The 27,394-nt window shown below is 46.1% G+C and overlaps 1 protein-coding gene across 1 annotated transcript in view; it reads right to left on the bottom strand.

The window, feature by feature from the left end:
- The window catches only part of LRGUK (leucine rich repeats and guanylate kinase domain containing), a 54,531-nt gene extending 28,606 nt beyond the window's left edge, over positions 1–25,925 (bottom strand). Inside the window, exons 1-10 of the mRNA XM_088141429.1 lie at positions 25,565–25,925; positions 23,597–23,704; positions 22,366–22,447; positions 21,063–21,163; positions 18,492–18,573; positions 12,443–12,567; positions 8,819–8,962; positions 7,986–8,066; positions 2,254–2,340; positions 761–867 (exon numbers count right to left, since the gene is read on the bottom strand). Of these exons, the coding sequence (XP_087997555.1) occupies positions 761–867; positions 2,254–2,340; positions 7,986–8,066; positions 8,819–8,962; positions 12,443–12,567; positions 18,492–18,573; positions 21,063–21,163; positions 22,366–22,447; positions 23,597–23,704; positions 25,565–25,882 (1,235 nt within the window). The 5' untranslated portion in view covers positions 25,883–25,925. The remainder of the gene's footprint in view (positions 1–760; positions 868–2,253; positions 2,341–7,985; positions 8,067–8,818; positions 8,963–12,442; positions 12,568–18,491; positions 18,574–21,062; positions 21,164–22,365; positions 22,448–23,596; positions 23,705–25,564) is intronic.
- Between the last annotated feature and the right edge of the window lie 1,469 nt (positions 25,926–27,394).

The following is a 27,394-nucleotide window of genomic DNA, read 5'->3' as shown; positions in this document are numbered from 1 at the left end:
CATTTGCCCAACTACCGAGTTGGGCCAGTCTGTGTTCAAGGCCTTTATTTGGCTTGGTTTGGGATTCTGTCCTCTTACAGAAAAGTCCAGTGCTGAGAAATTGCACCATTCGTGATGCATGCAACCATGAGCAACATTTGGAAACAGATGGATCCATGCTGCAGAGGTCTGCTGGATCACATTCACAGCACCTGACCGTCATGTTAACATACTCTGGATTGAATATAGGTGATGGGTTGATGGGATTTTACTTAATTTAACCATGGACATATTTCAAAATTGAGAGTTGATTAAGAAAAGAAAGCACAAGACTTTGAACCATCAGATCCTTCAAAAGTACTAAGGGGTTATTTAAGAATGAAATATTGATGCACAGTCTGGGAGGGGGCTGGCCATTTTCCTACTCTGAAGGAAGAGAGTTAAAGACAGCTTGAGGACCCAGCAGCTGGAAGTCCTCATCACTCTCAGGGGAGCTTTTAATTATCAATGGGCCCTGCTAAGTGTTCTTTGCATCCCTCATTTAGGGTGTGAGTGGCCATCTGCTCTGACAGATTGTTTCAGGGGAATGGAGCGGTGGGCAATCTGTCTTGAGCTGCGAGACTTTATGTGATAATCTGCTCAGCTAAGCAAGATTTGCTAAATTCCCCTCTGTAGTGCCAGGGTGTTTCTGTGACACAACCGACTTTGGGCAGAGAAGGAGAGGAGAGGAAAGGTTGAAGAGGGTCACCATGTTCACAGAAGAGGAGAAGGACAAGATCACCTATTGAAGATGTGTTGGGGTTGCATCATGCTGTACATGATGTGAGTCATGTGATCCTGTGCAGCCACCACTTCCGGAGGGGGGTTGTACTTGTTCACAGCTGCGACCTGCTCTCAGTAAGGAAAGGGGGGAAAAGATGGGTTAATGACACAAATGCTTTCATCTGAACAAGGGTGGCTAAAGAGGTCCCACCCTGAAATCTATTGCAAGATTGCTTGCTAGAGTCAGTTTGGTGTAGAGCAGTGTTGTCCAAACTTGGCCACTTTAAGATGAGCGGACTTCAACTCCCAGAATTCCCCAGCCAGCATGGGAGTGGAGTTGAAGTCCACTCATCTTAAAGTGGCCAAGTTTGGACAACACTGGTGTAGAGGTTTCAGGCATGGGGACAGGAACCGGGAGACCATGAGTGGCAGCCCTGCCTTGGGCACAAAGCCAGCTGGCAGAGGAGGCCGGGGCAAAGCACTCCCAAAAATGCTGCCAAGAAAACCACTCATGTAGTCAACCAGGAATCAAGGTTGACTCAAAGGAACACAAATGCAGAGAATACGAAGTAGGAGATCTTTCCCTGCAGCGGACATCTCCTGATCAGCGCTGTAGCATAATGCAGGCTTAGGTATTTCTGGTCTCAATAGATTATATGCAAGTCCTTCCACGGGCTAAATTTTAAGTCAAAAAGGACAAGTTGGCTTGTGCTTCAGAGCTAACACACCTGCTTTGGATTTGTGAATCAAGATGTAAACCAGACCACAGTGACCTGAGATCTGAACTTTTTTTTTTTCCAAAATATGTGGTGAAGTCTGCAACTCTAAGCAGCTGTACAGAATATTTAGGGGAGAAATGAATCAAAACTTATCTGGGAAAATGGCTCACGCTAGGAAAACCATCTATAAAAATGCACGGAGTTGAAAAACGCCTACGTGCAAATCTTGTGATCAGGATCTGATGCAGAAATGAGACAGGACAAATTTAAGATGCAGAAACAGAGAGAGAGAGAGGAAACTGAACCCAACAGTAACAGATATGCCCATCCTTATTTCTATTCCAGGAACAGCAGAAGGAGTCACAGAAGTTGAGGCAGGAATTGTTCATTCTTATTATCCAGAGACTGCCACCAGAGTGAGGCAAAGAAGTCCACAGGTGTGGTCCAAAAAGTCAAGATGGCATGATCAAAGCTCTGCCTCATTGTTATGTGCATCAGACATGAAAAATGGGTGGAGCTTCAATTGCACCATCATGGCTGCCACCTGATCTTGATTCTTATTGACCCCACCCCTGAGTGGGCCAGAAATGAGGAGCCCATGCCTAGCATCCAAAAGGCCTCTCTGGTCCCAGATTTTCCCTGCAGCCAGGCAATTTTTTCCTGAGAAGACCGCAAGCGTCAACCACCACATTCCCACCAGAGGTTATTCCAAGCACACCAACAGTATGTCTGGCATACTGTAGTCTCACCTGGTTGTAGGTAATGTTATACTTCCCAGTTGGGGGATGTTTACCTTTTCTTGCACTGAGATCTTCTTGTGATCCAGTTCTGTCAGACGCAGCAGCATGAAAATCACCAGGAGCCAATAGTCTGCATGTTGCTGATAAAGGGGTGATGAGTCGGTTTCCGCTTTGTTTGATGCAAAGGATTTCAGTTCAGCCATTCAGGCTAATAGATGAAGAGCTATTTTATCACATTATTCTACCATAGTTTGATGCAGGAGATAGGGGAGCAAGAGGTACCCAGAGGAAATAAGGGTGCATTCCCTGCAAATCCAGAGTTGGGTCATCCTCTTCATCACTGCCCTTTCCAAGTAGGAAAAGGAAGTGAGCCAGACCAAGGGCAATATGGCAGCCACAAACTTTCCAAAGAGTTGAATGCATCCCAAGGCACTCCCCTTGAATGCCCCATTCTTGCCTTTAAACTCCCCATGGTCTTAAAAGCATGCGAAGTTGCCTGGCTCACCCCTTGTGATATGTTACAGTATGGATTGTTTCGTTTTGGCTTGGCACGGTGTCTTAGGATTGTGGTTTATAGACCACGGCTTATGACTAAGTACAACAAACCAGACCCATTGTTTGTGGCTATCAAGGGTATAGAAATCCTTGGCATGGTGCGCTGGGTGAACCCAGACTAAGACCACCTTTGCTCTCTCTAGTATGGTGTTTCTCAACCTTGCCAACTTTAAGATGAGTGGACTTCAACTCCCAGAATTCCCCAGCCAGGAATTCTGGGAGTTGAAGTCCACTCATCTTAAAGTTGGCAAGGTTGAGAAATACTGTTCTAGTAGCTTGGTGGTAAAACTCTGGAAGTACTGCTGGAGGTGCTGCAACTGGAGACCAAGAATCTGAATATTGGTCCCTGGGAATGCAGAACATGTGCTCTCCCATGGACTTACCCCACCCCACCAGATTAGATTGGCCCCAACCCTGCTGGCCTTTTGAAAAACATTGAAGACCTGGATGTGCTCCAGGCATGGGAGCTGGAGGGCTAATTGGAGCCCGTAGAGTATTTTCAATCATGATAGATTTCATGTGTTGGCTGTTTTTGATTTTTTTGATAGTTCTATGGGTTTTCTTTCTGTTATTAGCCCCATCAAATCACTGTGGCAAGATGGGTGGCTATATAAATCTAATTAAATAAATAAAATACATGCATGCCCAACCCACTAAGCCAGAGGGTTCCTGATGTCTTGGATGCCAACTTCTATCATCTCCAGGGTCCATGCTGATAAGGAACCCCAGCAGTTTAGTTCCACATCTGGATTCAGCCAGGTCATCAGGCTGAAGAAGGCCATCTTAGAGGTACTTCAAGGTGTTGCACTGCAGGCATTCTGAGCAAAAATGCTGGGATAAAATCCTCCTGGGTCTGAGACTGGGGTCACAGAAGTATGAGCGGTACTTCAGAGCTGCAGAGTCCACAGCTCAGCACTGGAACACCTTCTGAACAGGTAGAAAGCCTCTGATTCCACTCTGAACATTGGTCATTCATAAAGGATCAGGTAGTAGTTAATAAAAAGGGTGATGCTGATCAAAGCAGACCAACTTTGGTCCCTTCATTGAGCTGCTTGACGTGAAGCAAAGCTACTTGGCCATTCCTGGGCCTCTAACACAGGGTTCCTCAACCTCAGCAACTTTAAGATGGGTGGACTTCAACTCCCAGAATTCTGGGAGTTGAAGTCCACCCATCTTAAAGTTGCTGAGGTTGAGGAACCCTGCTCTAACAGTCCCTTGTCCCCAGCTGCTTCTTGTTGTGCCTTGTCTTTTCTTAAACTATCTTTTATTCATCTGGGTTGCTACCAACCCTGACTCTTCTGCCTTCAGTTTCACATCCAGGGTATCAAACCATTCCAAGTTGTTTGGCCACCAGCATCTCTTACCAAGCATTAAGGAGAATTTTTATCACAGATAAACTGTCAGTGGGTGGTAAAATGATTGGTCATTTCTCTTCCTGATGCTGCTGGCCATGAATGCAGAACTTGACTCCTTGGTCACTTGCTGCAGTATTGTTCTTCTCTTGCAGTACTAATCTGAGATGGAGCTTGCTCTATTACTCACTCACTCCTACTTGACCCCATGCCTTCTCTCAAGCTTGCTGACTGATTGGTTAGGAGGCTCTGAATCAGTGTCAACTCTTAGCAACCAGATAAACCTTCTCCAGAGGATCTGTCCCCAACCTGGTTCCTTCAGGTCTTCCAATGGTGCACTTATCACTATTGTAACTGAGTCCATCCACCTTGTTGCTGGTCATCCTCTTCTCTTTCCTTCCATTTTCCCCAACATTATGGACTTTTCAAGAGAGCTAGGTCTTCATGTTGATTATGTGCCATCAAGTCAGTGTGAATTCGTAGTGAACACATAGACAATCTTCCCCTAATCTGATCTTTCAGTTCTTCCAACAATGCACCTATCGCTGCTGTAATTCAGTCCGTCCACCTTGCTGCTGGTTGTTCTGTTCTTCTCTTTCCCATTGTGTGACGCAATAGTGTCATGGGAAGATGGCTTCCGCCTTTCCGTGACTGCACTGGCTGTTACTTGCTTGCAAGAGGGGAGGGGGGAACCATCTTACTGTGATATAAGCTGACACAAGAGCTAGTTCATTTGAAGGCCTCACAGCTGCATTTGTAGATGTACTAAGTTTTAACCTGGGAAGTGTCAGATTTAGCCCAAAGAACTCCAAGTGACAATGCAAATCCAGTTCTACTGTGTTTATTAGCTACAACCTCTAGACAGAAAATCTCCCCAGACTGAAACCTAGCTCCCAAGCTAGCCAGCCACAACACCGTGAATTCCTCAGGGAGGTGCCAGCCTCATCCTCTTGAACTTCCCACGCTCCTCCGGTGAACTAAGAACACGCTTATCTCCCTGAGCCTGGCCTTCATAATTCCATTCCATCACAGGCAGATTTTTATGGCTTAGTGCAGTGTTGTCCAAACTTGGCCACTTTAAGACGAGTGGACTTCAACTCCCAGAATTCCCCAGCCAGCCATGCTGGCTGGGGAATTCTGGGAGTTGAAGTCCACTCATTTTAAAGTGGCCAAGTTTGGACAACACTAGCTTAGTGGTTGTGCAAGCCCAGTCTGTGGGCTAGTTTTTCAGATTATGCATTGCACAAACCTCAGTCATCAAATTTAAGAGGGTTGGTGAACCTACCCATAGTGCTTATCTAGGTTACAAGGAAAAAAAGGAAACCGGGTTTCTGCTTCCCATGGCAGCCCTGGGTTCACCATTAAGCCCAAGAACCCAAGCATAGTGGAAGACTGTGGAAGCTGTGGAAGTGGGAAAGCCAAACTTCATCTATACAGTTAATTTCCCCTAGTTTCCCCAACGTTGCTGGCCTTTTGCAAGGCACTGAAAACCTGGTTTTGCCATCAAGCCTGGGGTCCTGATAGTGTGGGCGAGCCTGCTTCTTGGTCCTGGTTGTGTTAACTGAGCGTTCTCGGCTGCTATGTTATTTTACATTATCTCCATCATTTTTAAATTTGATTATTTGTACGTTTCCATTCTGTTTTTAACTGTTAGCCGCCCAGAGTCATGCATATGAGATGGGCGGCCATATAGATTTATTAAATAAATAAAAGAAGAGGCCTTAACAAGGATTTGTTTACTTTGACCCACCCTGAATGCTCCAAAAATCTTTTCTCACATATGAATCCAAACTGCTGCTGAGTTTACTCAGACCTCTTAACGATAGTATGAGTTGACTCTGGGTTTGCACTGCTGTCTTCGAAACATAAATGGATTTCCTTGGTACAGTTTTGTGAACTTCCAGAGACTGAATAAATTTAGCACTAACAATTCGCAGCCGCCTTATTGTCAGGCGCCCAAAAACCGACAGCCCATTTGATCAGGAATTTTTCCCACAAACGTTCTGTCAAAATGAAAGGGTTGTACCTCCCACAAGGGAGGAATCCCTGGTGGATTGTGCCAGGCAACATCTACCAAGCAGAAAAATGCTGAGAAATGTGTAATGCTTCTTCCCTGGACTCCTGGGAACCATTTCGAAGACTATCTAAAAGCCATCAGAACTGAGAGGCTTAGTGCTTAATCTTCCGCACTGCTCAGAACAAGTTCTGAACAGATGCTGCATCAGGCAGGTACATGAGATTTTATTCTGATTTAAATGTTGCTGCCATGACAAATGAGATCCAGTGGCTCGTTAATCACAAGAAACTCTCACACTTCTCGCACAGAAACAAGGCCCAGATTCCCAAGGAAAAATCCCTCAAAAGCCATCTCCTCTCCAAAGGTCTGCAGATGTTTTTAGAAAGGGGGAGAGGTTGCTTTGCCTTGATTTCTTTAATCTTTTTGGTAATCCTCCATCTCTTGGCATCCCTGGCATTTTACCCCCCGGGCCTTGATACAGTTTACAGCCAAGGAAACATTAAATGTGGCTGGAAAATAACCATCTGAACAATGGCGGTCCCAGGAAGTGGATCTTCTGCACGAAGAGGGAAGTGGGTGAACAAGAGTTTTGGAGTGCCAACCTAGTCCTGGGAGACAAGTGTGGCATATTATGGGACACTGGTCAAGCATTGCTTTATCAGAGAGATTATTGGTTATCAACCCCTCATCATTCCTCTGCATGAAGTCACTGTTAAGCAATGGAGGTCTTCTGAGGGTGGAGATTTCTCTCTCGAAGACAGCCTTCAAGGTTAGGGAAAGTCCTGGACACAGATAACAGGAGGGGGCTGATGTTAACGTACATGTGGTTTGTCTTGGGTAGACGTGTAATGTGTATGGCTGTGTGTGTTTGTGTCAGGGAGAGGGAGAAAGAAATTTGCAGTTTGCATTAGTCAGGGGATAAAAATGCAAAAAGTCAAAATGTCTGGAATTGCATCTTGACATTTGCATGAAAAATACACACTAGTTGTCAAAAGCTTATGGGCATAAATTAGCCATTGGTGCCAAAGCTTTATGCAGCTCTGGGCCGACAATCTGAGCACCGCATCTGGTGGCTGAGGTGGGCAGGAAAGATGCTCAAAGTGTTGTCTTCCTCACATGCAGGAGAGCATCTTCCCCTGCGTGGCTCCCAGGCTATGGAACATTCGGCCCCGTTCTCTCAGCTTTTAGAAGATCCCTCCCACCAGGCTTTTAACAGTGGGATCGTTTTAGTGTATATTTTATGTTTTTAATCTTTTGCAATGTGCTTCTGAACTTCATTAACCATCTTGAGTATTGTTTGAACACAGAGGCAGGATATAAATCAAATAAATCAGATCTGTGAAGATAGAAACATCTATGATCTCTGTTTAGGGAGTAATGACTTGCTCTTTATATCTGTAGGTAGAATGTTACAAACTCAGTTTCTCCAATATTCATTTTCTCATATCCAGCCAAGGCCTGACCATAAACTCTCTTAGGACTCAGAGAAAATCGTATGGCCAGGCCACCAAAGAAGGGGTCTGCATTTTATTTATTGCATTTATTATATAAATGCATGTGGCCGCTCATCTTGCAATCCATTCTGGGCATCAACCAAGCATAAAACCATACATAAAGACTATAGAAAAAAGTCAATAAAAAGCATAAAGACGCCAAATTAAAAACCCCTTAATCAAGCAAACCAAACACATTTCCATTCTGGCAGGTCAACCGTCCCACTTTGTAGCCATGGATGTTCCTGTCATGCTTCCCTTTGTAGACTCAACGTCAAATCGTTACTTGCTATTTATTTGTCATACTAAATGACATTAGTGTGATAAAAATTTACAACTGTTCCAATATTTCATTGATTCCTCCTTACCTGCACTGGATTGTTCAACAGATTGAACACTCTCAGCAGAGGCAGAGATTCAATATATTCCAGCTCACTGAGTTCAGACACCTGATTAAGACAAAAGAACAGTATTTATTAAAGGAGAGAGGGAGGAAATAGGAAAATGCTTCAGAATCCTTGATATATGGATGCAGCAGCCCTATCAGAGAGCATGCAGCATGCAAGACTTTTTTTTTCTGTTTCCTGGAGGGGGGGAATTGGGAACACTCAGGTGTCTAACCCTTATGGCTCTAGATTAGCCTTCCCCGAGGAATGCCCTCCAGATGTGCTGAAGCTGCTGGATGAGAATCCTGGGAATCATAATCCCAACACATCTGGTTTGGAGAAGGCTGCTCTGAAGTTATGTTTGAAATTATACTGGCAAGGCTTATGAAATTCCCAACACCCAAGTGGGACTGCTTAAGATTTCTAGCAGCTATGGATGGAGTTCCAGAAGTGCACAGAGTGAGATAGATAGATAGATAGATAGATAGATAGATAGATAGATAGATAGATAGATAGGCAGGCAGACAGGCAGATAAAGTTGTGCAATAAATTATGCAAAACAAGAGGAGTTATTCACATGGATCTGCCCAATTTGTATAGAGCACACTTTCTCAAGCTTGAGGCATGTTACATTTCCAGAGTGGCTTCTCTTCCTCCCTTTTTCCCACCCTCCAAATATCATATAAGCACACCCAAAAGACAAGGATTCTGGAAAAGTCTCACTATGTGGTTCTTCTGACCTTTGTAAGATTTTCAAAAGAGGAATCCCCTAAGAGCAGTTGACACCTCAGTCTTGTCAGCTGTGTAAATCTTACCTGGTTATTTTCAAGGTTGATGTCCTCCAGGAGGTTGTGCTCTTCCAGACCCTCCAAACTGCTGATCTGGTTCCCGGACAAATCCAAAACTTGTAACACCTTTACAGCTTCCAAGCCAACTGCCTTCTCTATCTGGTTTGATTTCTACCAAAACAATCAGAAGTGTCTAATATCCAAACATGATTGTTCTTTGGGCAAATCCAAGGACAACCAAGGATACACATTGCTTGCTTTACACATGCTTGTACATCACTTAATGTTTCTATGCTAGCTCCGGTCTGGCATAGTCTTCCTGTAACATGGAATGACTTCCAAGATGCATAACTCATGTTCACAAAGATACTTTCCTGCTGCTGCCATGTAAAAAAAAACTTTGCTGGCTCAAACGCTACAGTTCTGGACTAGACCTTGCGGGGCTCTCTATTCTGAGGCAATCTATAGTTCGTATGTCATGTGGTTTGTTTAGTTCTGGCTTAGCAGATGATGTGAATCCACTGCGCTAAATATTAGATGTGAACCAAACAACCAAGTTTTGTTCAGTGAGTGATGACTTAGTGCAGCGTGTGAAGTGAGCTATCTGTGGCATTCAGATCAATGCAATGGCTTGTCCTCACACAGGTTGCTATAGCAAATTCAATGATAGGAACAAATGCATGAAATAAAGCCTGAAATTCTGGAATATAAAAGTATATTTAAAGAAAACAGACTGAAAGCTTTTTTAGCATGCACGCAACTCATTTTATAGAAGTCTATTCGCTCCACAGACATCCCACTCCCGAACTTTTAATACTGTAACATCTTTTATCTCCAGCAATCTAGTTATTGTTAAACTGCCTGGTAGAAGCGATGCTCTGCTGTAGCAATTGTCGTAGTGTACAGCATTAAAGAGGAACTCCTGTCATTATGGGGCAGAACTAGCTTTTTCCCTTTCTATTTTGGCCTTTCAAGTGGATACGTCCTTTGGGTTAAATCTTATTATTTAGGCTTTGAGAAGTGTTATGGATAGCATGAAAACCTCACATGTAACAGGTCAGAAAATCCTTCTGAGCAGTCAGTACCATATGTACTTTATCTGGCCTAAGGCTTTGCTACAACCCTGCGAGGTAGTTTGGTGTAATTCTCCCCATATTATAGATCAGCGTTTCTCAACCTCAGCCACTTGAAGATGTGTGGACTTTAACTCCCAGAATTCCCCATGCTGGCTGGGGTATTCTGGGAATTGAAGTCCAGACATCTTCAAGTGGCTAAGGTTGAGAAACACTGCTATACAGTAGATATAAAGATTGCCAGAATGATTTGCCCAAGGCCACTCACTGAATTCACACCTGCAAGGATAGTGCTAAACTGAGGACTTCTGTAACGCTTTTTCCTAGGAAATACCTCCTGAAAAAGTATTCGTGGGCAAAAATTTTCACAGATGGGAGCCAGCATGGTATGAAAAGTGTCACAAATGAATAAATTCACAAGGATTATTTTTAACCAACGAAGGAGGGGTATGCTTGGCAATCTTATTTCATGCCCTGCAGTTTAATGGAAGAGCTTGTGATTGTTTTCTCTGGCCCTTCTCTACCTCTTCCATTTCTGCTCTCAGCCCCAATCTGGGTGTTCCCTTCCTCAGACCCAAAGGTGGCATTTCTGAGCTGAGACAGATCTGTGAAAATCCACCCGGAGCCTTGCTTTAATAGCCTATAATCTCCCAGTGGTGCCAGTCCTAATGGAGGAGACAAGGGAAAAGGAAAAACTGTAGGAGAGCTGGGTTAGTGGATGGTAGCAAAAAATCTGAAGGAGTCTGGTAGCACCTCCAGATTTTTGCAAAAGGGGAAAGGTACCCTTGGGCCCAAGGATAAAGCCTGTTGATGAGGGAGCCAGGAGATGATTGCAATGTGAAATTGAAACTGAATTATTTCCAGCAGATGATGTTCCTTCCAAGGCAGTTTTCAATCAGGTGACCTGGCAGACCATGCAACAACCAGCATCACAAAAAGGCCATTCAGATGAGTGGAGCACTAAACGCACACATTATTATTACTCTCAACGCAGAAGGACCAGTCCCGCTGTGCTTTAGCAATTATAACTTGGCCGCCCACATTTCCCTTGATTCCTCCTCCTGATTCACAATCAGCCAGGAGAATGCGCATACAAGACGGACCCTGCCTGTCCAGTAAGAATGTTCGCTCTATAGTGCGATGTGCGGTGACAAATTTGAAATATAAATAAAAATAAATAAATAATGCTGCCAGGAGACCTGTTGAAGGCCCACCTTGAGTCCCAGGACATGGACTGTTCCATTGTGGCCCCCAAGCTTTGGAACCCACTTCCCCTGGAAATCTGTACAGCCCGCTCCCTCCTGGCGGTTAAAACAAACCTATTCCAGCAGGCTTTTAACTGTAGCTGATTGCTTAGCAGTATGTGCCCGATAATGGGTTCATTCAGCTGAGTCCCTCCTTTTTTAAATTTTTACTCATGGTTTACAAACATGACAAAAGAAACAAATGAGTTAGTTAGTTAGCCAGTTAATTAGTTCTTTGGACAGGCGGGCAGTATCTAAAATTCCTCCGGCTTGTTTGGCAAACCTAACTGAGCAGAAATTCCTGGCAGTGCTCTCTAGCCAATACGACAAATGGCAGCTTTGGAGGTGAATATGTGTAGCTCAGGGTTGAACTGGGGAGTCCTTGGGGTTCTCTGAGCTTGGTTGTTTTCTTGCAAACGTTTCATTACCCTGCTAGGTAACATCTTCAGTCAACCCTGAGCTCAGAGAACCCCAAGGACTCCACAAATGGAAGCTTGCTTGAACTCACCACCTCTGATCATGCGCTTTTCTGTTGGTCCTCTCCCGACCCCCCTCAGACCTCTAATACTTCCCACCACAACCAATTTGCTCCGTTTCCTTTCTTCTAATCCCTCACCCTTTGGGATTGACCTGCTCCTCTGCAAATTCACTACAAGGCAGAGCCCTACAAGGTAGACTGGACTATGACGCCAATGTCATGTGAACCAGGGAGGGGCTTGTCTGAGACAGTTTCTCAAGTTATTTTCTTGGCCTGGGCTCAGGCCCCTCTTGTCTGACTGTTGCCTTGGTAGTGGCTCTTCCTCCTGTCCTTCAAGGCCATTCCCTCTGCCCTCTACACTAACCTTATACATAGGTCCATTGCCATCAACTGTTTTTTGGGAAAATGCCACATAAAAGAGGTATTATTTTGGTTTTTAAAAAGTATTAATCATGATGTGTTGGGTATGGGAGTGTTTTAATTGATTCCAATATTGCATGCAAGCCACTTGGTAGGATTTTTTATCCTGCATGAGAAGTAGAAATAATTTTAAGTAAAGCTAGCAACCAACCAGTCAAACCTTGCGGCTTGCCAAACTTCTCTGTGAGGTCAAAACAATTCAGCCGATTGCTGCTACAGACTTCATGCACCATCACTAAGAAATACCTCCCTGCGCTGAAATACTGAAGGCAGAATTAAGTGTCTTCCATATTGTCCAGGTGCTGGTTGTCCTTAAATTAACTCAGGATAGACCCAGATTCTTAAAAGGTGGAGCTTGAAGAACCCCAATCATTCTTTACAGAATCCAACATATTCCTTCAGAAAAGACCATCTCAGGAAACATATACAGACTCACCAAGCAGAGAGTTTTGATGGGCAAATTTTGCAAGCCAGAAATTGCCTTGATTTTGTTATTTGCCAAGCTCAGATATGTCAGGTTGTGGCAATTCTCCAGTCCCCGAATCTCTGTGATGTTGTTATCTGCGCATCAGCATTAGAATTAAGAAATGAAACAGCGTCCTAGAGGATAGGAGGTCAAAGGCACAGCTCACTGGTGAAGGCTTGGGGAGAAATGCTGCATGAATGGAATGGGACCTGGGGGAGATGCTGACTTGAGCAACCTAGTTGCATTGGCTCCCCGACAAAGTTTCTTCTTGGACGTTCCTTCCTCACAAGTGCTCCAAAATCAAAAAGGCCTATACAGCTCTGGAAAAGCAGACTGTTTTTCCAAGAGAAAAGTATTACACCCTTCCTCTGCTCTTATAGACAGTGCTCTGTGGAGCAAGAAGGTGGTGGGGGGAATCTTTTGCTTGCTTCTTCCCCATTCGTTTTATTAACTGAAAGAGCCCATCGCTCAAATCTGAAATGAGATTTGTTCCCAGAGAGGATCAGTCACAGTTTTGTGTCCCAGCGCATGCTTCCAGGTCGATGCCCTCGATTCAATCTCCTGGCATTTCCAGGTAGGGCTGGGAAAGACTCCTTTCTGAAACTTAGAAAAAACTAGGCAGCTGGAACAATACTGGGCTAGAGAGACCAAAGGTCCAGTCTGGTACCAGGCTGCTTCCTAGATCTTTTCCTAAAATGGTCTGCAGAAGGCCTAGAGAAGTCTTCTGCTTGAGACCCCAAGAGCTACTGCTGGAGATTGAACTAAAAGGTAACTTCTCCTCTGAGTCAAGTTCAACTCCCAATGATTTCACAAACACATCCACTAAATCTTCTGGCAACAATTATTGCTTATTCTGGGATATTTCTCAACTTCTTCCCAGTCTAGCTTCCAACCCTAGGATTTCCAATCTCCCCTCCAGCTTTAACCAAGCCCAATTCTGCTTAGCTTCTGAACTCCTGATTACTGGTCTGCTGGATAACCCTTACCAAGGATTACTGTTACTGGGAAACTGTACCATGTGGCACACCGGATGCCTCTGGCTGACTTTTAAAGAATATGAAAGGGAAAATTAAAATTCTTACAGGGAAAGAAGGGGATGCTCATTCCAAAACATGGTCTTTGTTAACCACTGCTTTTTAACCAGGAATCAGAGGGGTTTGAAATTCATAATCCAGTTTGGATTCACTATTTGCCTTGTGAGGAAAAGAATCAAGCAATGTGCTGCTCTCGTTAAGATTTGCAGATTCTGCAGAAATCTGGGGATGATTTTAAATGTGAAGTGAGGCCTCCAAAAAAGAGGGGATTGACTCAGTAGAGCTGAGAAACCCACCAAGGAGTTGGGAATCCACTGCAGAGAGGTGGAATCGAAGAATGGCTGGGAAGAAGCCTCCTTAAGAGCCCTGCAGCCTTCTCCACAGCTGCAGGTTTTGCTCCCCAAATCCTTAGCAACAAGTTTACCTCAACTGACAACTCTCTTCTCTGCTGCCATCTGCCAAACATTGAGATCTGTGGATGACTTGACTAGATGGAGAGCTCCCAATTCACCATCCATCCATCCATCCATCCATCCATCCATCCATCCATCCATCCACCCCTTCTTTCCTTAGCTAGTCCAGCATTTTACAGCAATTGAACAAAAGGGTCTTTTCCAACAGGGAGGAGGGAGAGCTGAGGGGCTGGGAGGACAGATGAGGTCAGAGAGCCCCCCAATGCAGAGCTCTGGCTTATCACCATAAAGTTGTTTTTGTAGGGAGGCTTTTGTGCCCCAGCTGAGCTGGAGATTGATCAGATCAGCTGCCGAACAGAGAGGATGGTGATGGGGGAGAAGTGGTGTTGCCAGTCCTGGATTGGCACAAGTGGCTGATTTGGGCACAAGAGGCATTCAGGCCTCCCCAATCTGCATGCAGCTGCAGGGGTGCAGCATGAAGCATTTTGCTCCTCTCCGTTCCCTGAGTTCTTCTACTCTTCAAACAGGAGTGCCTTTTCTTGGGAATGTTTTAACAGCCTCTCCGAGCTGCATCCACCTGATGTATTGGGCTGCAGTTCCCAGAACTGGTTGTTACCCAGGCTGGTTAGGAAACATTCTAGGAATTGTGGAAGGGTGCTGGAAAGGGTTAAGAGCTCAACGAAGCCAAACTCTCTCTTCTGTGTAATTTATCCATTTTCCTTTTCTTTTCCACTCAGCGCTCCACTGAGCTCATGTCTCCTTGTTAAGCTGTTTTTTAAAGCATGGATTTCCTCCTTGGTTTATGAGCTTTTTCCAGAGATCTTTTCCAAAAGGTGCTTGCAACTTCTTGAGTTTTCTCAAGCAAGCTACCTACGTCCTCCTCCCAGGGGCTCATTCTCACTCCCCTTCTGTTGGCCTGGGGGCGTCAAACTCATTATTAAAGAAGGGATGGTCAGTGCCTACTCCAGTTGCCAGCGCAAAGAACACAAATGCTTTCACTACCGAAGTCTGGAGAGACTCTCGCCCACCTCTGCTGTGGCCCATAACGGCGCCTTCACTTTCCTCCCTGAAACGCAGACAGTGTTTCTGCACCTCTCCCCCTCTCTCTTCATCGGGATCCTCTCAGCCAGTGCAACTTTCAACTTAGAACTGGGCTGATGAGCGCACGGGCCTTTTCTTCGCTTGCCAATTTCAAGTCCCTCCACTGATTCTCCTCTACTTCAGACATCAGTGTCACTGAACAGAGACTAATCTCGGGTGAATTTTTAAAAATACATATCTTTCTATTCAGGGCTCTATTTCACTGTTTTCACTTTATGATGGTTTCTGCGGTAAGTAGATGGCTGGGGGGGAGAATTAAAAATGCAAAGGGAATTGCTAAGCCAAAACCTAACCAGGATGGTCCCAGCCAAACATCTTGGGAAACATACAAATAAGGTAATCTGGACACTCCCATTTGAGCCCAATTGCTTAGCTGCAAAATGCCTCAAGCATAACCTATCAGGTACGGTCTCCTTTTCTGCAACACGGTCAGCTCTCAGGCTTGACTCTGCCCTGTCCGAGGGGTGGCAAGAGAAGCTCCAGGTTTGGGTTGCCAGGAGCTCCAGGCTGCTGCCACTGAGGAGAGGAGAGGATGCAGGAAACTGAGGGGAGATCCCACTTCCTTCAGCAATGAGCACGGTAACTAGAGAGAGCCCCCCTCCGCAAGAGAGAAGTGACAGAGGGTTTGGGGTTGCCCTGTAGAATCTCGGGGGGGGGGTTGTGAAACATTACAAGGGCAAGTTGCCCACTCTTGGTGGGCTTCCACAAGGCATTGCTTCTATTTTTAGAGGAAAAAAGCTACATTAATGGGCCACTAAACACTCAGAAGCCCTGTTTTGCCTTTGCCAACATACAGAGCTACAAGATGTGATGGCCTTTGCTGGCTGTGCAGGCCACCTAGCGATGGAAGCCAGCACTGTGTGATCCAGGTGCAAGTCCAAGGACTGTGGTGGCTTATAAGGGCTCTCAGCATTAAGCAGCCTGGGCCGGAGGCGACAGATCACATTTGCCCAGCAGAAACTGCATTCTGAAATATTAGCCCGCGTTCGCAAGGCAAAGTTGTTGTTCTGGGACCACCCTGCAATCATCCTCAACAAGGACGAGACGAATTGGGACTGAGGACATCCGATTTGAGAGCACCTGGGGGGCCGTTGGTCCCTTGTGTGGGAATCTGCTAGATCTCCAAAGTAAATCAAGGGGTTGGGAGACCTCTTGGCTACTCAGAAGGCAAGATTTGCTAGGAGGTTCTGATGAGACAAAAAGCAGGGGTTGCAAATAGGCCGGATGGTCTCAGCAACAGATGCAGCCAGGGGGCATCTTTAGGGATTGAATGTTCATTGTGGCTAGGAAGGATGACTATTTAGGTCAGGTTAGCAAAAAACAAACAAACAAAAAAAACTAAAACTAAACAAAAAACAGGACTTGCTTGAGCCAAGATGACCTTGCAGAACGCTTTGCCTTCAGCACCCCCAGGCTCTCTTTGTCGAATGTGCCAAATTACTGAAGAGGGGTGGGTGCCAGTGGCAAGGGGATAATCCTGCTTTTCTAAATTTTCCCTTAAGTCACACCCTCTGTATTTTTACCCTGGCATAAAAATCATTGCATGAAGATGTCACACACAATCATTTTCAACAGGGTGTGTTTAGGGTTCTGTAAAAATGGTCCTGAATGGTTCCTAAAAATCTGTTGTTCCAAGAGAACATTCAACATATGCAACACTTTCATGCTTTGGTCTGCATGGAAAAAATCTTTAACATACCATCAGCAAGAAGGGTTTTGTTTTTTAAAAAGCATCTTTCAAGTCTCTTTTATGGCGAGAACCTAAACTGCGGAAATGGCTGGATATGTCAATTCTTGCAAAAAGCTGTGAAATGAATTGAATTGGAGCAACTGGAGTCCTGAGCCGTTGGGGAATGTTCTATACAGAATCAGTGGGAATGAATTTGGGGAAGCGATAAGAAGAATCTGGAATAGAAAGATTCAGATTCACAGTTCAAAGCAAAAGCATCTGTCAATGGGAGAGAGTATGTTGGTAGCTCAACAGCTGAGAAAAAGCAGAATTTAATTTGGAAAATTAAGCACTGATTTTCCTTAAAAGTGTAAAACTTGCCCAGGATGAAGAAAAGAGAAAAATTAACATGAGAGAAAAATATTAACTTTGTGTGTGGGGGGGTATTATACCACAGACCCTTCTTTAAGAGCAATGACTTGGATTAAACTGAGGAATAATTAAGGAATCACTGAAAGGAGAATACAGTGATAGAAAACTGAAAGCCTGGGTGAGAGGAAACAAACCTTTGCCGGCATGAAAAACAGTGGACTGCTTTTATTGGTAGGTATATGCAGTATGGGACTTGTCAATCGTCACGCTTCTGTGTAAGGTTTTGCAAATATGTATGTAAGGTAGCTTTGATTATCTTGGGAAAATAATCATCACGTCAGGAAAGCAAGAGGTTAGGCAAATGTTGACTGTATCCAGGTGATGGGGATCTATCTTGTTTGTTCTTTTAGTTCTGTGCCTCTGGGCGAGGGACTCAGGGCTCCCTTGGGAAGATGCATGTGAATCACAGGCGTAATTGTCCACATCTTGAAGTTGGAAACATGGTGGGTTTCCAGGTCACTATTTACTGACTTTACTGTGCGTAGCCTTTTTGGGGAGTGGGGTGGTGGTGGCGGTACATGCCTGAGAAATCATTCCCCTTCAAGCCCTCACGTATCTTTGCCATTCTGTGTTCGGGAAAAGGAAGCTGCTTGTATCAGATCAGGGTACAAAATAAATCTGAAAGCCCATCTAAGCCAGGAGAATTTCTCCCAAGATTTGGCTCTCTCCTCTGGAGGCAGAGCAGGGTTCCAAGGGACCCTTTGGCGGTGGATCAGCCCCACTCTGGAGACAATTCAAAGGAAATATGCGTCAATTCCTCGCAGTCCCCTGGCAGCATTACATACACAATAAGCGTGCTATTACTGATGCAAAAGGCAAAACGTGGCAAAGAATGGGTTTTCAGGGAATTAATATAGAAAGGGGCCTCTAGCATCTGACGCTCTGTTGCAGTCACACTGTAAACCTGGCTTCTTGTAGAGTTAGATAAAAAAAACCTTAAAAAAATAACTGGATTGGGTAAGCCTTCAATGGAAATCCACAGGGAATCAAGTTCCCAAATTGGATTACCTTGAGACGGCTTTCACAACATGGCTGCCGTGGGCAAATGGGCCCTTCACAAAACGACCAACATAGTGGGTTTGATCAGTCGCAAAATATCCAGTGAATGGAAGGCAAATTAGCCCTCCATCCTAACGGGATGACTGTGGAGATAAATACATTGCCGCAATTAAGCAGGAAGCCAGAGGCTGGTGCAGGCTTTGCTTTATAGCTTGCAACCTTCCTATTTGTTTATTTTTTATTTTAAAAAATCCTCTTTTAAAAAGGCAGGTGGGACAGGGAGCCTACTGGGATCCAGGAAAGGTTTCCCAACATACAATTCCCATGTTGTCTGCTCTGCCCTAAATGCACCATTCGCCAAAAAAGGATACTGTCCAGTATGAGCTTTTTGAGGGACTGGTAGTTGGAAAGGTCTTGCATTTCTGAAATATCATTGTAGGAAAAATTTGCAACCTGGAAAGAGACCAAGAAGAGGGGAAGGACATGTGAAGATGCCCAAGGCTGTCTTCTAGCCCACCCCAGCCCGCCTGCCGCCGTCATCTGGGGACAATCTGGGGACAAAAAGTGATTCAGAAGTAGTACTCATCCATCTGCCTAAAAAGAGTAAATGGGTTTTGAACAACAGGTCCATTATCCACACTTCAGAAATGTTCTTAATGTCGTTTGTATTCCATTTGAAAGCATTTGTGCTGACCCAAAATTAAGGCTAGCCTAGTTATCTCTTATTCCTGGTATTTTCTGAAAGTCTTAGTACAGTAATAGATCTAGAGAACAAAAGAGTCCTTCGGAGAGATTTTGAAATCATGATCTCTGAGACCCCTGGCTTAAGACTGTCATTAAGTGAATAACAATTTCATGGATTTTGACGGACTCCATTGGGTCATCTCCATATGCTTTCTCCATGTCAGACTCCCCCAGCTTGGTGCCATATGTGTTGGGCTTCAGCTTCCAGAACCCCACATCCATAGCCAGCTACAGTCCAACATGCTTAGAAGATACCAGTTTGGGAAAAGGCATGGCTGGCTGGGGAATTCTGGGAGTTGAAGTCCACCTATCTTAAAGTTGCTAAGGTTGAGGAACCCTGCTCTATGGATCCCAAACTTCTTGCCCTTCTCTCCTTGGGCCTTTTCCTATGCAGAGATATGCGATTCACTCTTGGTGTTTCCTATATTCAAGCAGCAACTTAAAACCAGTTTGCTCATCCTGGATTATAACAGACCCTTCTTCTGCTTCCCTTTCCACTCCTCATGAGTGGCTTAGGTCACATCCCTCTCTTAACCCCAAACCTGGGTTAACAGAACACCGTTGTTATGTGTGAATAACACCTGATGCTGAAACAAATAAATCACATTATAACTGAATACGATGACCTAGCTCACCCAACATGCCAAACCACAAAGTACCAAAACCCAGTGAGTTGTGAGAACCCACTGAAAATGTCTGTTCTTGCATGGTAAACTAGGTCATTAAATTAACACAGTATGCAGATATTTTAGACAAGGATTATAATAGTAATTCCCCATTTTATTTATTTATTTATTTATTTATTTATATTTATATAGCCGCCCATCTCACACAAGGTGTGAGATAGTGGATTTAGGTCTTGACTTAAGAAAACTCCTTCCACATGCTCAAACTTCATTTCAACACATGCCTAACCATTTAAGAATTAACAGAGGTGGTGTAATTTCTGGTCAAAGATTAACACTTGGATTTGCCAAGCTTTGAATGCCTTAGAGTTGAAGGAGACCACCACCTTCAGTTGGTCTTTAGGTTTTGAATCCCCAGAATATGAGTATTCCATTTATCTTTAAAATCATCCAAACAGAATCCTAAGTATTATAACAAGGGTATAATTTTGAGGAGATAAAGATCTCCATGTGGCCTTTGAGCTGTACTCCAAAAAGTGGACAGGGCCAAGACAAAAAACTCAGAAGTGAGGACAAATATGCAATTAGATTTATTTAACTTCTGCATATCCCCCATTATGTATTTTTCTTTCTGTCTCACTGAAAATTGCAATTTGGTAGCAACTTTTAGAGATGGTCTGAAGGTTACACATGGCTTTGTGGGGAGGGTCCCAGGTCTCAGGCACTGAAACCCTAATTTATAAGAAATGCTTCTGAATTGATTTATCCAGCCTACTCTGAAATTTCATCTAGACCCAAGCTCTACTCCTGATTTTTTCATGAAAATGTAGTTTTCTTAGCAACAATATAGAGATGATTTGCCACTGCCTTCTTCCAATCCTTTTTTTGACTTCCCAGTCAATTTTACTCTGGACTCTTCTGAAGGTCTCTAATCCAAGTATACAAAACTGGTCTGATTCTGCTTAGCTTTTTCAAGATCAGCCACAATTGGCTAGGTCCTGAGTGAAGAGGGGCAAAGAAGTCAAAAGGCATGGCACATGGAGGGGGGTAAAATAAACATTTGCCCAGCATTCTGGGCTTGAATAATGCATAGAACATAAATAAGCCAGGGTTTGCACATGCTAAGCCAAAAAATAAAGCAAAAGCTGACCTGGGTTAAAACTAACCAGTTGTGTAAACATAACCAAAAGGCAAGAGAGAGTAAAAAAGTAGAAGGATAATTTGGAAAAACAAGAATGAATGAATGAATGTGTGTGTGCGTATCTTCAAATTTCTACAAAGGTTTTAATCACAGTGCCTCGAAGACCAACAAAGTTCCTGAGATGCGGGAAAAGCCAATGTTGGGCTTTTGTACAAAAGGAGCCTGTTAATGGGGCATGAGAACTCTGCTAAATATGAACACTCAGCTTCTCACCCTGAAAAGATACATGCAACTGATCTCTATGAAATAGACTGTATATAAAACCCCATTTTTGCCATTTAGATTGCTTGAACGAGGCAGTCTGACTGGCCAGCTAATTGCAGGTGAGCTGGATTCAAACCTCATAGAAAGAGTTGTATTTTGCGTCTTACTTGGAGATTCTTGGGTGGTCTGAAGTCAAAATATGTGGTTAGTGCATTATGGGAAACATCCAGTTCCAACAAGTAGGGCATGTGACTGATGCAAGAGAGATCTAAAAAGAAGAAAAATGGGGTGGGGTGAGGGATACAAAAGATACGTGGAATTCATGCCGGTCTAATCTTAATTCTAATATTAGGTCTGAATGGCCTTGAATGCTGTGTATAAATAGTTAAGCTATTCTGTAATCAGTTCCATTGCAAAGCCACTGTCAGTCTCTTCCAATATTCTCAAGGTGTGTTACAAATCAGCATTGTTGGCCAGGCTAACTGTAGGGTTTTCAGGTTTGAAGCTGGGTGGGCACGTCTGCCTGATCTACCTTTCGAAACATTTGACTTCCATTGCACAAATCATGTGATTTTTGCAAATTTAAAGATTTGTTCCTGCTACGTCCAAGTACAGCCAATACGTACAGAGGATTCCAAAGTTCTGTTCACTGATAACTGCAAATCACATTCAGCGATTCTTTTGCCTTTTGAGATTTCACCAACGCATGTTTAAGCCTATCCTTGTAGTTACCAGAGCAAGAAACTTAACTTTAAAACAAATCAAAGCATAGGCCCTTCAGAAGCAGAATTTTTGAACTCATTCCACATGGGTTGAGTTTTATTACTTTCATGGGGCTGTAAAGTATTCTTGGGCCTTTGTAAAGGACACTCCCACTTAGATGCTCAAGGCAAAGCTCTTTCCCCTTGCCTTTTTTAACCCTCCTCCTAGAGCTGGGGAATGACTTGTTTTCTCTTCCAAAGGGTTCCTGATCATCATCAACATCCCCGTGGAATGGACCAGAAAACCAAAGAGAAGCAGTTGCATCTTGCTTCAATACTGATTTTACATTGTAATTTAGCATACAACCTTTTTCCAAGGAGGACAATCGATTGTACTGCCAATAGGAATTGAGCTGGCTTTGGGACATGCTTGCTGGGAATTCTGGGAATTGCAGTCCTAACTCAATTGGAAAATGCCAGGCTGACTCAGAGTCAATTCAATAAACAGCGACTTCTAACATATACTCTTGTCTCTAGCTTCAGAACAAAATGTTGTTTGCATTTTATGTCCAGATCTAAAAAACAGGGGAATCATCTTTCTATTCTAGCTGTTACATTTTTGCCGTGACAGCATGCAATGTGAACCAGAAACAACCCTTCCATTTTTCTCAAGGTTTACAGAGCCACATAAGGGGAGACGAGAAGATTCTTTCTTTCTTTCTAAAATGATTTACCATGTAGAGGGGCTATAGCTATGGGGCTCACGTACCACTGATTTTATTGTAGGAAAGATCTAGCTTCTCAAGATGAATGTATTTCCAAAGAATACTGATGTCACTTAAACAGCGATCCTGGAGGAAGAAAAAGGGAAAGAGTATTCAGAAGGTCTTTCTAGTAGATCATCTGGAGGAATTCTGCCTGAGACCCCGATGGCTCACCCACAGAGTTGACAATCCTGCCCTGAATGAACAAATCCTCTGACTGAACAGATGGTTCCTTCCGTGTTTCAAGGGTAGCATCTAGCCAACATCTAGGTGTTCTAGGGTTTGAGCTGGAACCCACTAGCTTAAGAAAGAGGTAGTCTCCGTTTCCCTGAATATCCCTGATCCAGCCTAGGACATTCACACTGGATGACATCCAGTGCCTCACTTACTATTCTCAATTATTTAGATTTGCTCAGTTTCATTGCTGTATTTGAAGTCCAGAAAAAATCCAGCCAATGAAACAGATTAGAAACATGGGAAGGCTTTAGGCTATGAAAACATTTGTTGTGCAGATATCTTTCTGCAGTACACACGAGAAAGTTAAAAAAAAATCCTGCTCCATTGGTCCAAATATCCATAACTTTCCCACAGTGTCTACAAATACCTCACAACCTGGAAAACAAGATTCACAAGATTTTGATGCGTTTGTAGGAAGCTGACAATAGAACAGCTGTATTTTCAGGGCCAGGGGAGATTTTGGATATCCCACTTTTTCTCCAGGAGTTCAAGGAAGCTTACATAGGCATCTCACCTCATTTTATCCCTAGGATAAAGACCCATGAGGCAGGTGGGGTTGAAAGGGATTGGTCCAAAGTCACCCTGTGAGCTTCTGTAGTCCAAGATAGAGTTGAATCTGGATTTCCAGCATGTTAACCAGTGCATCGTACTGGTCTTTTAGACTCTTTTTCTTTATTTGATTTAAACTCTGCCTTTCTACTCAGTTGAATCTCAAGGTAATTAACAATAATTAAAATAGAGAATACGAAAAACAACTGCTGGAAACATTCTAAGAACCAGGACGCAGTATTTCTAAATGAACTTGGTTCTCCAGGACAATGGGCTGGAAGAGATTCTGAGATGAGGCATTTTTGGATTTAAATAACCAACATGCAGTGTAGCAAAAGCACATGATGAGGAACTCTATCAAAAGAGCATTGCAAGATATCCTTGTTTTAACAGGACTGGGATAGGTGGTTCGGCTGGAGAGTGCTGGGTGCGAAGTCTTCATAAACTCACCGAAAGTAACAGATGAAGGTAAACACGCTCTGTGCCAGAGGCAGAACGCCCCAGCGTGCGCAGGGCTTCAGCAACGGCACCTTCATCCAGCACCCCATCAAATACTTCCTGTGAGAGAGAAAGAAAGGTTGGGCAGGGCTAGAATAATCCAAGTGCAAGATTCACCTCTTGTGGCAGAGCAAAGCTTGGCAAGGCATGCCCAGCACAGAGCAGTCTTGCCCCTTGTGTGAGGGCCCTTCAGAAAGAAGATAAGCTGACGGCGGAAAAATAAAGGTTTCAGAGCTTGCTGGAGCAGGTTGGTGTCAGGCTGTGGGGTAAGGACAGAGCAAGGAAGAAATTATTTTATCTAGCCTAACGATACCATGGTTTAACAGGAAAGGCTGTTCTTTTTTAATTATGTTTTTTATTTATTCATACAATAGGAAGCCTCTTCAACGAACCCTTCCTGTTCTATCAAGGATATAGCCTTTCCCGTTAATGCTATGAGATTCAGTTTCAGAGGAAGGAAGAGCAAGACTTCTCATTGGTTTCTCGCAGCTGCAATGTCAGACTTTGGCCGCTCTGGCTGGGAATCATGGGAGCTGTAATACAAAACAATTCCCCACAGCTCACCAGCTTGCCTACAGATTACTGTTCCTTCCCTCCGTCTTTCCATTCCCTGAGAGCCGCTTTTCTTTTCTCCTTCTCTACCCAATGCCCAGAAGCCAAAAGCAGAGTCTTGTGGCACCTTATATGGGCCTTATAAATTCCCCCGTTTAGGTCAGCAGATGCTCCTTTGGCCTTTGAAGGGCCTCCAGATTATTGGGGGGGGGGTCCACTTGGGCAAAATCAGGGCTGCAGAATGGGTGGCCTGGGGGGTGCCGAGAGGGCTTCCTCCCACAAATAGATGGTGCCTAAAACTTCAGCCCCTTGGTTTTCCCATTTTGGGAGATGGGGTGGTGGTGGGGGCTGGGAATTAGGGGGAGAAGGAGTCCGTCTAACGTTTCATCCCTTGAAATGCAACCCCCCCCCCCAGCTCAAACAAGGAGTCTGGCGCTGCCCCCTTCGGAAGTGAAATGTGGCCCTGAGCGGGTTGCGCAAGGCCTGGGCGGTTCCTGGATTAACTTCTATGCAGGCTCAGGGGCTTCTTCCTCCCCCGAAGAGACCCGCTTTGGACTGCTTTGAAATCTTCTTCTGTGCACCAAGAGTGGGGCCTCCTTTGCAAGTTACTGCACTATTATTATCATCAGTATTTACTTGACTGTATTGGCTGCCCGACTCCAGCGGACTCTGGATGGTGCGTGAAGCCAGCGGGCAGCCTCTCCTCCCTGCAGCCCAGTCCGGTCCCCCCCCCCCACGGCCCCTCTTTTCGTGAACTTCCTTCAAGGGAAGCCCCAAGGGACTTTCCCCCCGTGGCCCCCAGGAACAGATCCTCAAGGGTCCCGTTCTCTTCTTGGGGACTGTGCCCAGGAAAGCCCGCCGGCCGCCCGGCTGCTCCTGGCAGAGGTCGCTCAGCAAGGGAGCTCCAGCCCCTCCGGGCACCCTGCCAAGAGCGGGCGCCCCCAACCCAGACCCCTTCGCCGTCGGGGGGGCGCAGCCGCTCCACCAAAGAAACCCGAAGCTGCCGTCGTGCCCAGGACGAGGGACGGACGCCCCACAGCGCCCCTCACTCCACCGCAGCCCACGCAGGGACGCCTTCTCCAGGACCCCGAGCCCCTCCCGTAAGTCTCCTAATGAGAGCCCCCCCCAATTCCCGCCACGCCCCGCGTAGGGGCGCCCTCCCAAAGCCCCTCCCGTAAATCTCCTAATAACAGCCCCTCCCCGATACCGTAATGCACCGCGTAGGCGCGCCTTCGCAAAGCCCCCGAGCCCCCCCGTAAGTCTCCTAATGAGAGCCCCTCCCCGATACCGCAGTGCCCCGCGCAGGCGCGCCTTCCCCGGCCCCCGAGCCCCCAACCCCGGCAGCGGGGCCCGCGGGCGCCGCCGCACCTCCTCCTCCATGGGCTCGGGCTCGGACTCGGTGGACTCCTCCTCCTCCTCCTCGCCCTCCTGGAGCTCCTCCTCCTGCTCCGAGGAGAGGCCGCCGGCGCTGGGGTGCTCGGAGACGGCCAGCCGCTCCAGGTCCCGCGGGAGCCGCTCGTCGAGCAGGCCGTGGAGCAACGAGAAGGTGGCGGACGACGCCCCCGAGCAGGGCCGCCCCAGCGCCATCCGCTCCTCGCCCGGGGAGCTGCGGCCCCCGCCGCGCCAGGAGTGGCTGCTCCAGGACTGCGCGCTGGGCCGGGCCGAGGGCGGCGGCGGCGGCGCCATCTCGCCGCTTTTCGGGGCTTTCAAGCTCCGCGCCGGCCGCGCCCCCGGGGGCGGGGCGGCGCCATCTTGTTGACGGGCCGTTGCCCGGCGACGCGCGGGGCGGGGCGGGGCCTGCCGCGGGACGTCGCCGTCGCCGCCGTGCGCAGGGCGGGGCGTCGCGTAGCGGGGCATGACGGGAAGCGTAGTTCGGTTCTGCTGGCCGCGCCGCCAGGCGGGACGACCCGTGAAGAAGGAGCGCGGGGGGGGGGGCATTGCAGTCTTTGGCGTTCAGACTTTAGAACAGTGTTTTTCAACCTGGGGCGCTTTCAGAGGGGTGGACTTCAACTCCCAGAATTCCCCAGCCAGCCATGCTGGCTGGGGAATTCTGGGAGTTGAAGTCCACCTCTCTGAAAGCGCCCCAGGTTGAAAAACACTGATATAAGCAATCATCTGGCACAGGGACATCCTGGTGGAAGACCTCTGGATGCCCCCCGATTTCCCTGCCCTGTATGCTAAAAGGATGCTGCTTTGACACGGCCTGAAAGGGCTTTCAGAGGCTTGCAAAGGCCGCTGCCCCCATGTTGCCAGCCCTTCGAGGTCGGCCAGGTCGGGAAAGAGACCCCCGAGAACCACCAGGACTGCACCGAACAGAGTCCGACTGCAACAGCAGCATCCTGAAAGCCGGACCGCCTCGTATGCCAATGAGCCTCAACGCGGGGCAGCCTTGAGCTTCTTCCTCACCCGAGGCCGTTGCAGTGGCCGGAGCTTGGGAAGGGGCTGACCCCGAAAGCGGGCGCCGAGACCCGCTTCGTTTCCAGCCTGTTCCTGCAGGGAAGGCAGCTGAAGGCCGCGGGGCAGGCTCCTCCACCGCCTAACCTGGCCTAGAGGGCTGTTAGGGGGGTGACGCAGAGCGATGGGTCTAGCCAAGAGGAATGAATTCCTGGCAGTACGGTAAAAACAGCCCCAATTTGGCACCAGAGCCGTGCTGGGGAGATAATTTATTTTCATTTATTTAAATGCATTAGCCGCCCAACTCCAATGGACTCTGGCCGGCGGTTCTGAATCCTACGTTTCGTTCTGAGATGTGAATTAGGGGGCTCATTTGCTTATACGCGACTTTCCAGCCGTGCCAGTTTTTTATGCGATGTTTATCATCAGAGTCGCTCCAAATTCGCTTTTGGGATGCTCGGTTCCTGCAGCCTTGCCCTGCCTGACCCAGCCTTGCCCTGACCCTCCTGCCTTCTCCCTCCGCCCAGAATAAACGGCAGGATAAACTTTGATTGCTGCGGCTGTCCGTGAAGGAGAGAGAAAAGCGGGGAGAGAAAAGGAAACTTCTCACGGCAGAAATCTTCTGACTTTTATTTCTGCCCTTCGGGAAATGTTCTAACCCAGGGTAATAAAAGTCACCCGAATGACTTCCTTCATTATCTTCATGGCAATAAATGTGAAAGCCCCTTTATGAGCGGGTGAGAAGATGCTCAGACAGGACCGTTACAAGGAAACGAAGGATACAGCGTGCGACTGGCTGATACT

This window comes from Python bivittatus, unplaced genomic scaffold (genome assembly GCF_059951505.1).
Source record: "Python bivittatus isolate LINGU-HERP-01145 unplaced genomic scaffold, Pbiv_v1 ctg000330_np1212, whole genome shotgun sequence".
Lineage (NCBI taxonomy): Eukaryota > Metazoa > Chordata > Lepidosauria > Squamata > Pythonidae > Python > Python bivittatus.
Note: the sequence above shows the minus strand (reverse complement) of the source record. Positions and strands in the feature narration are given on the sequence as shown.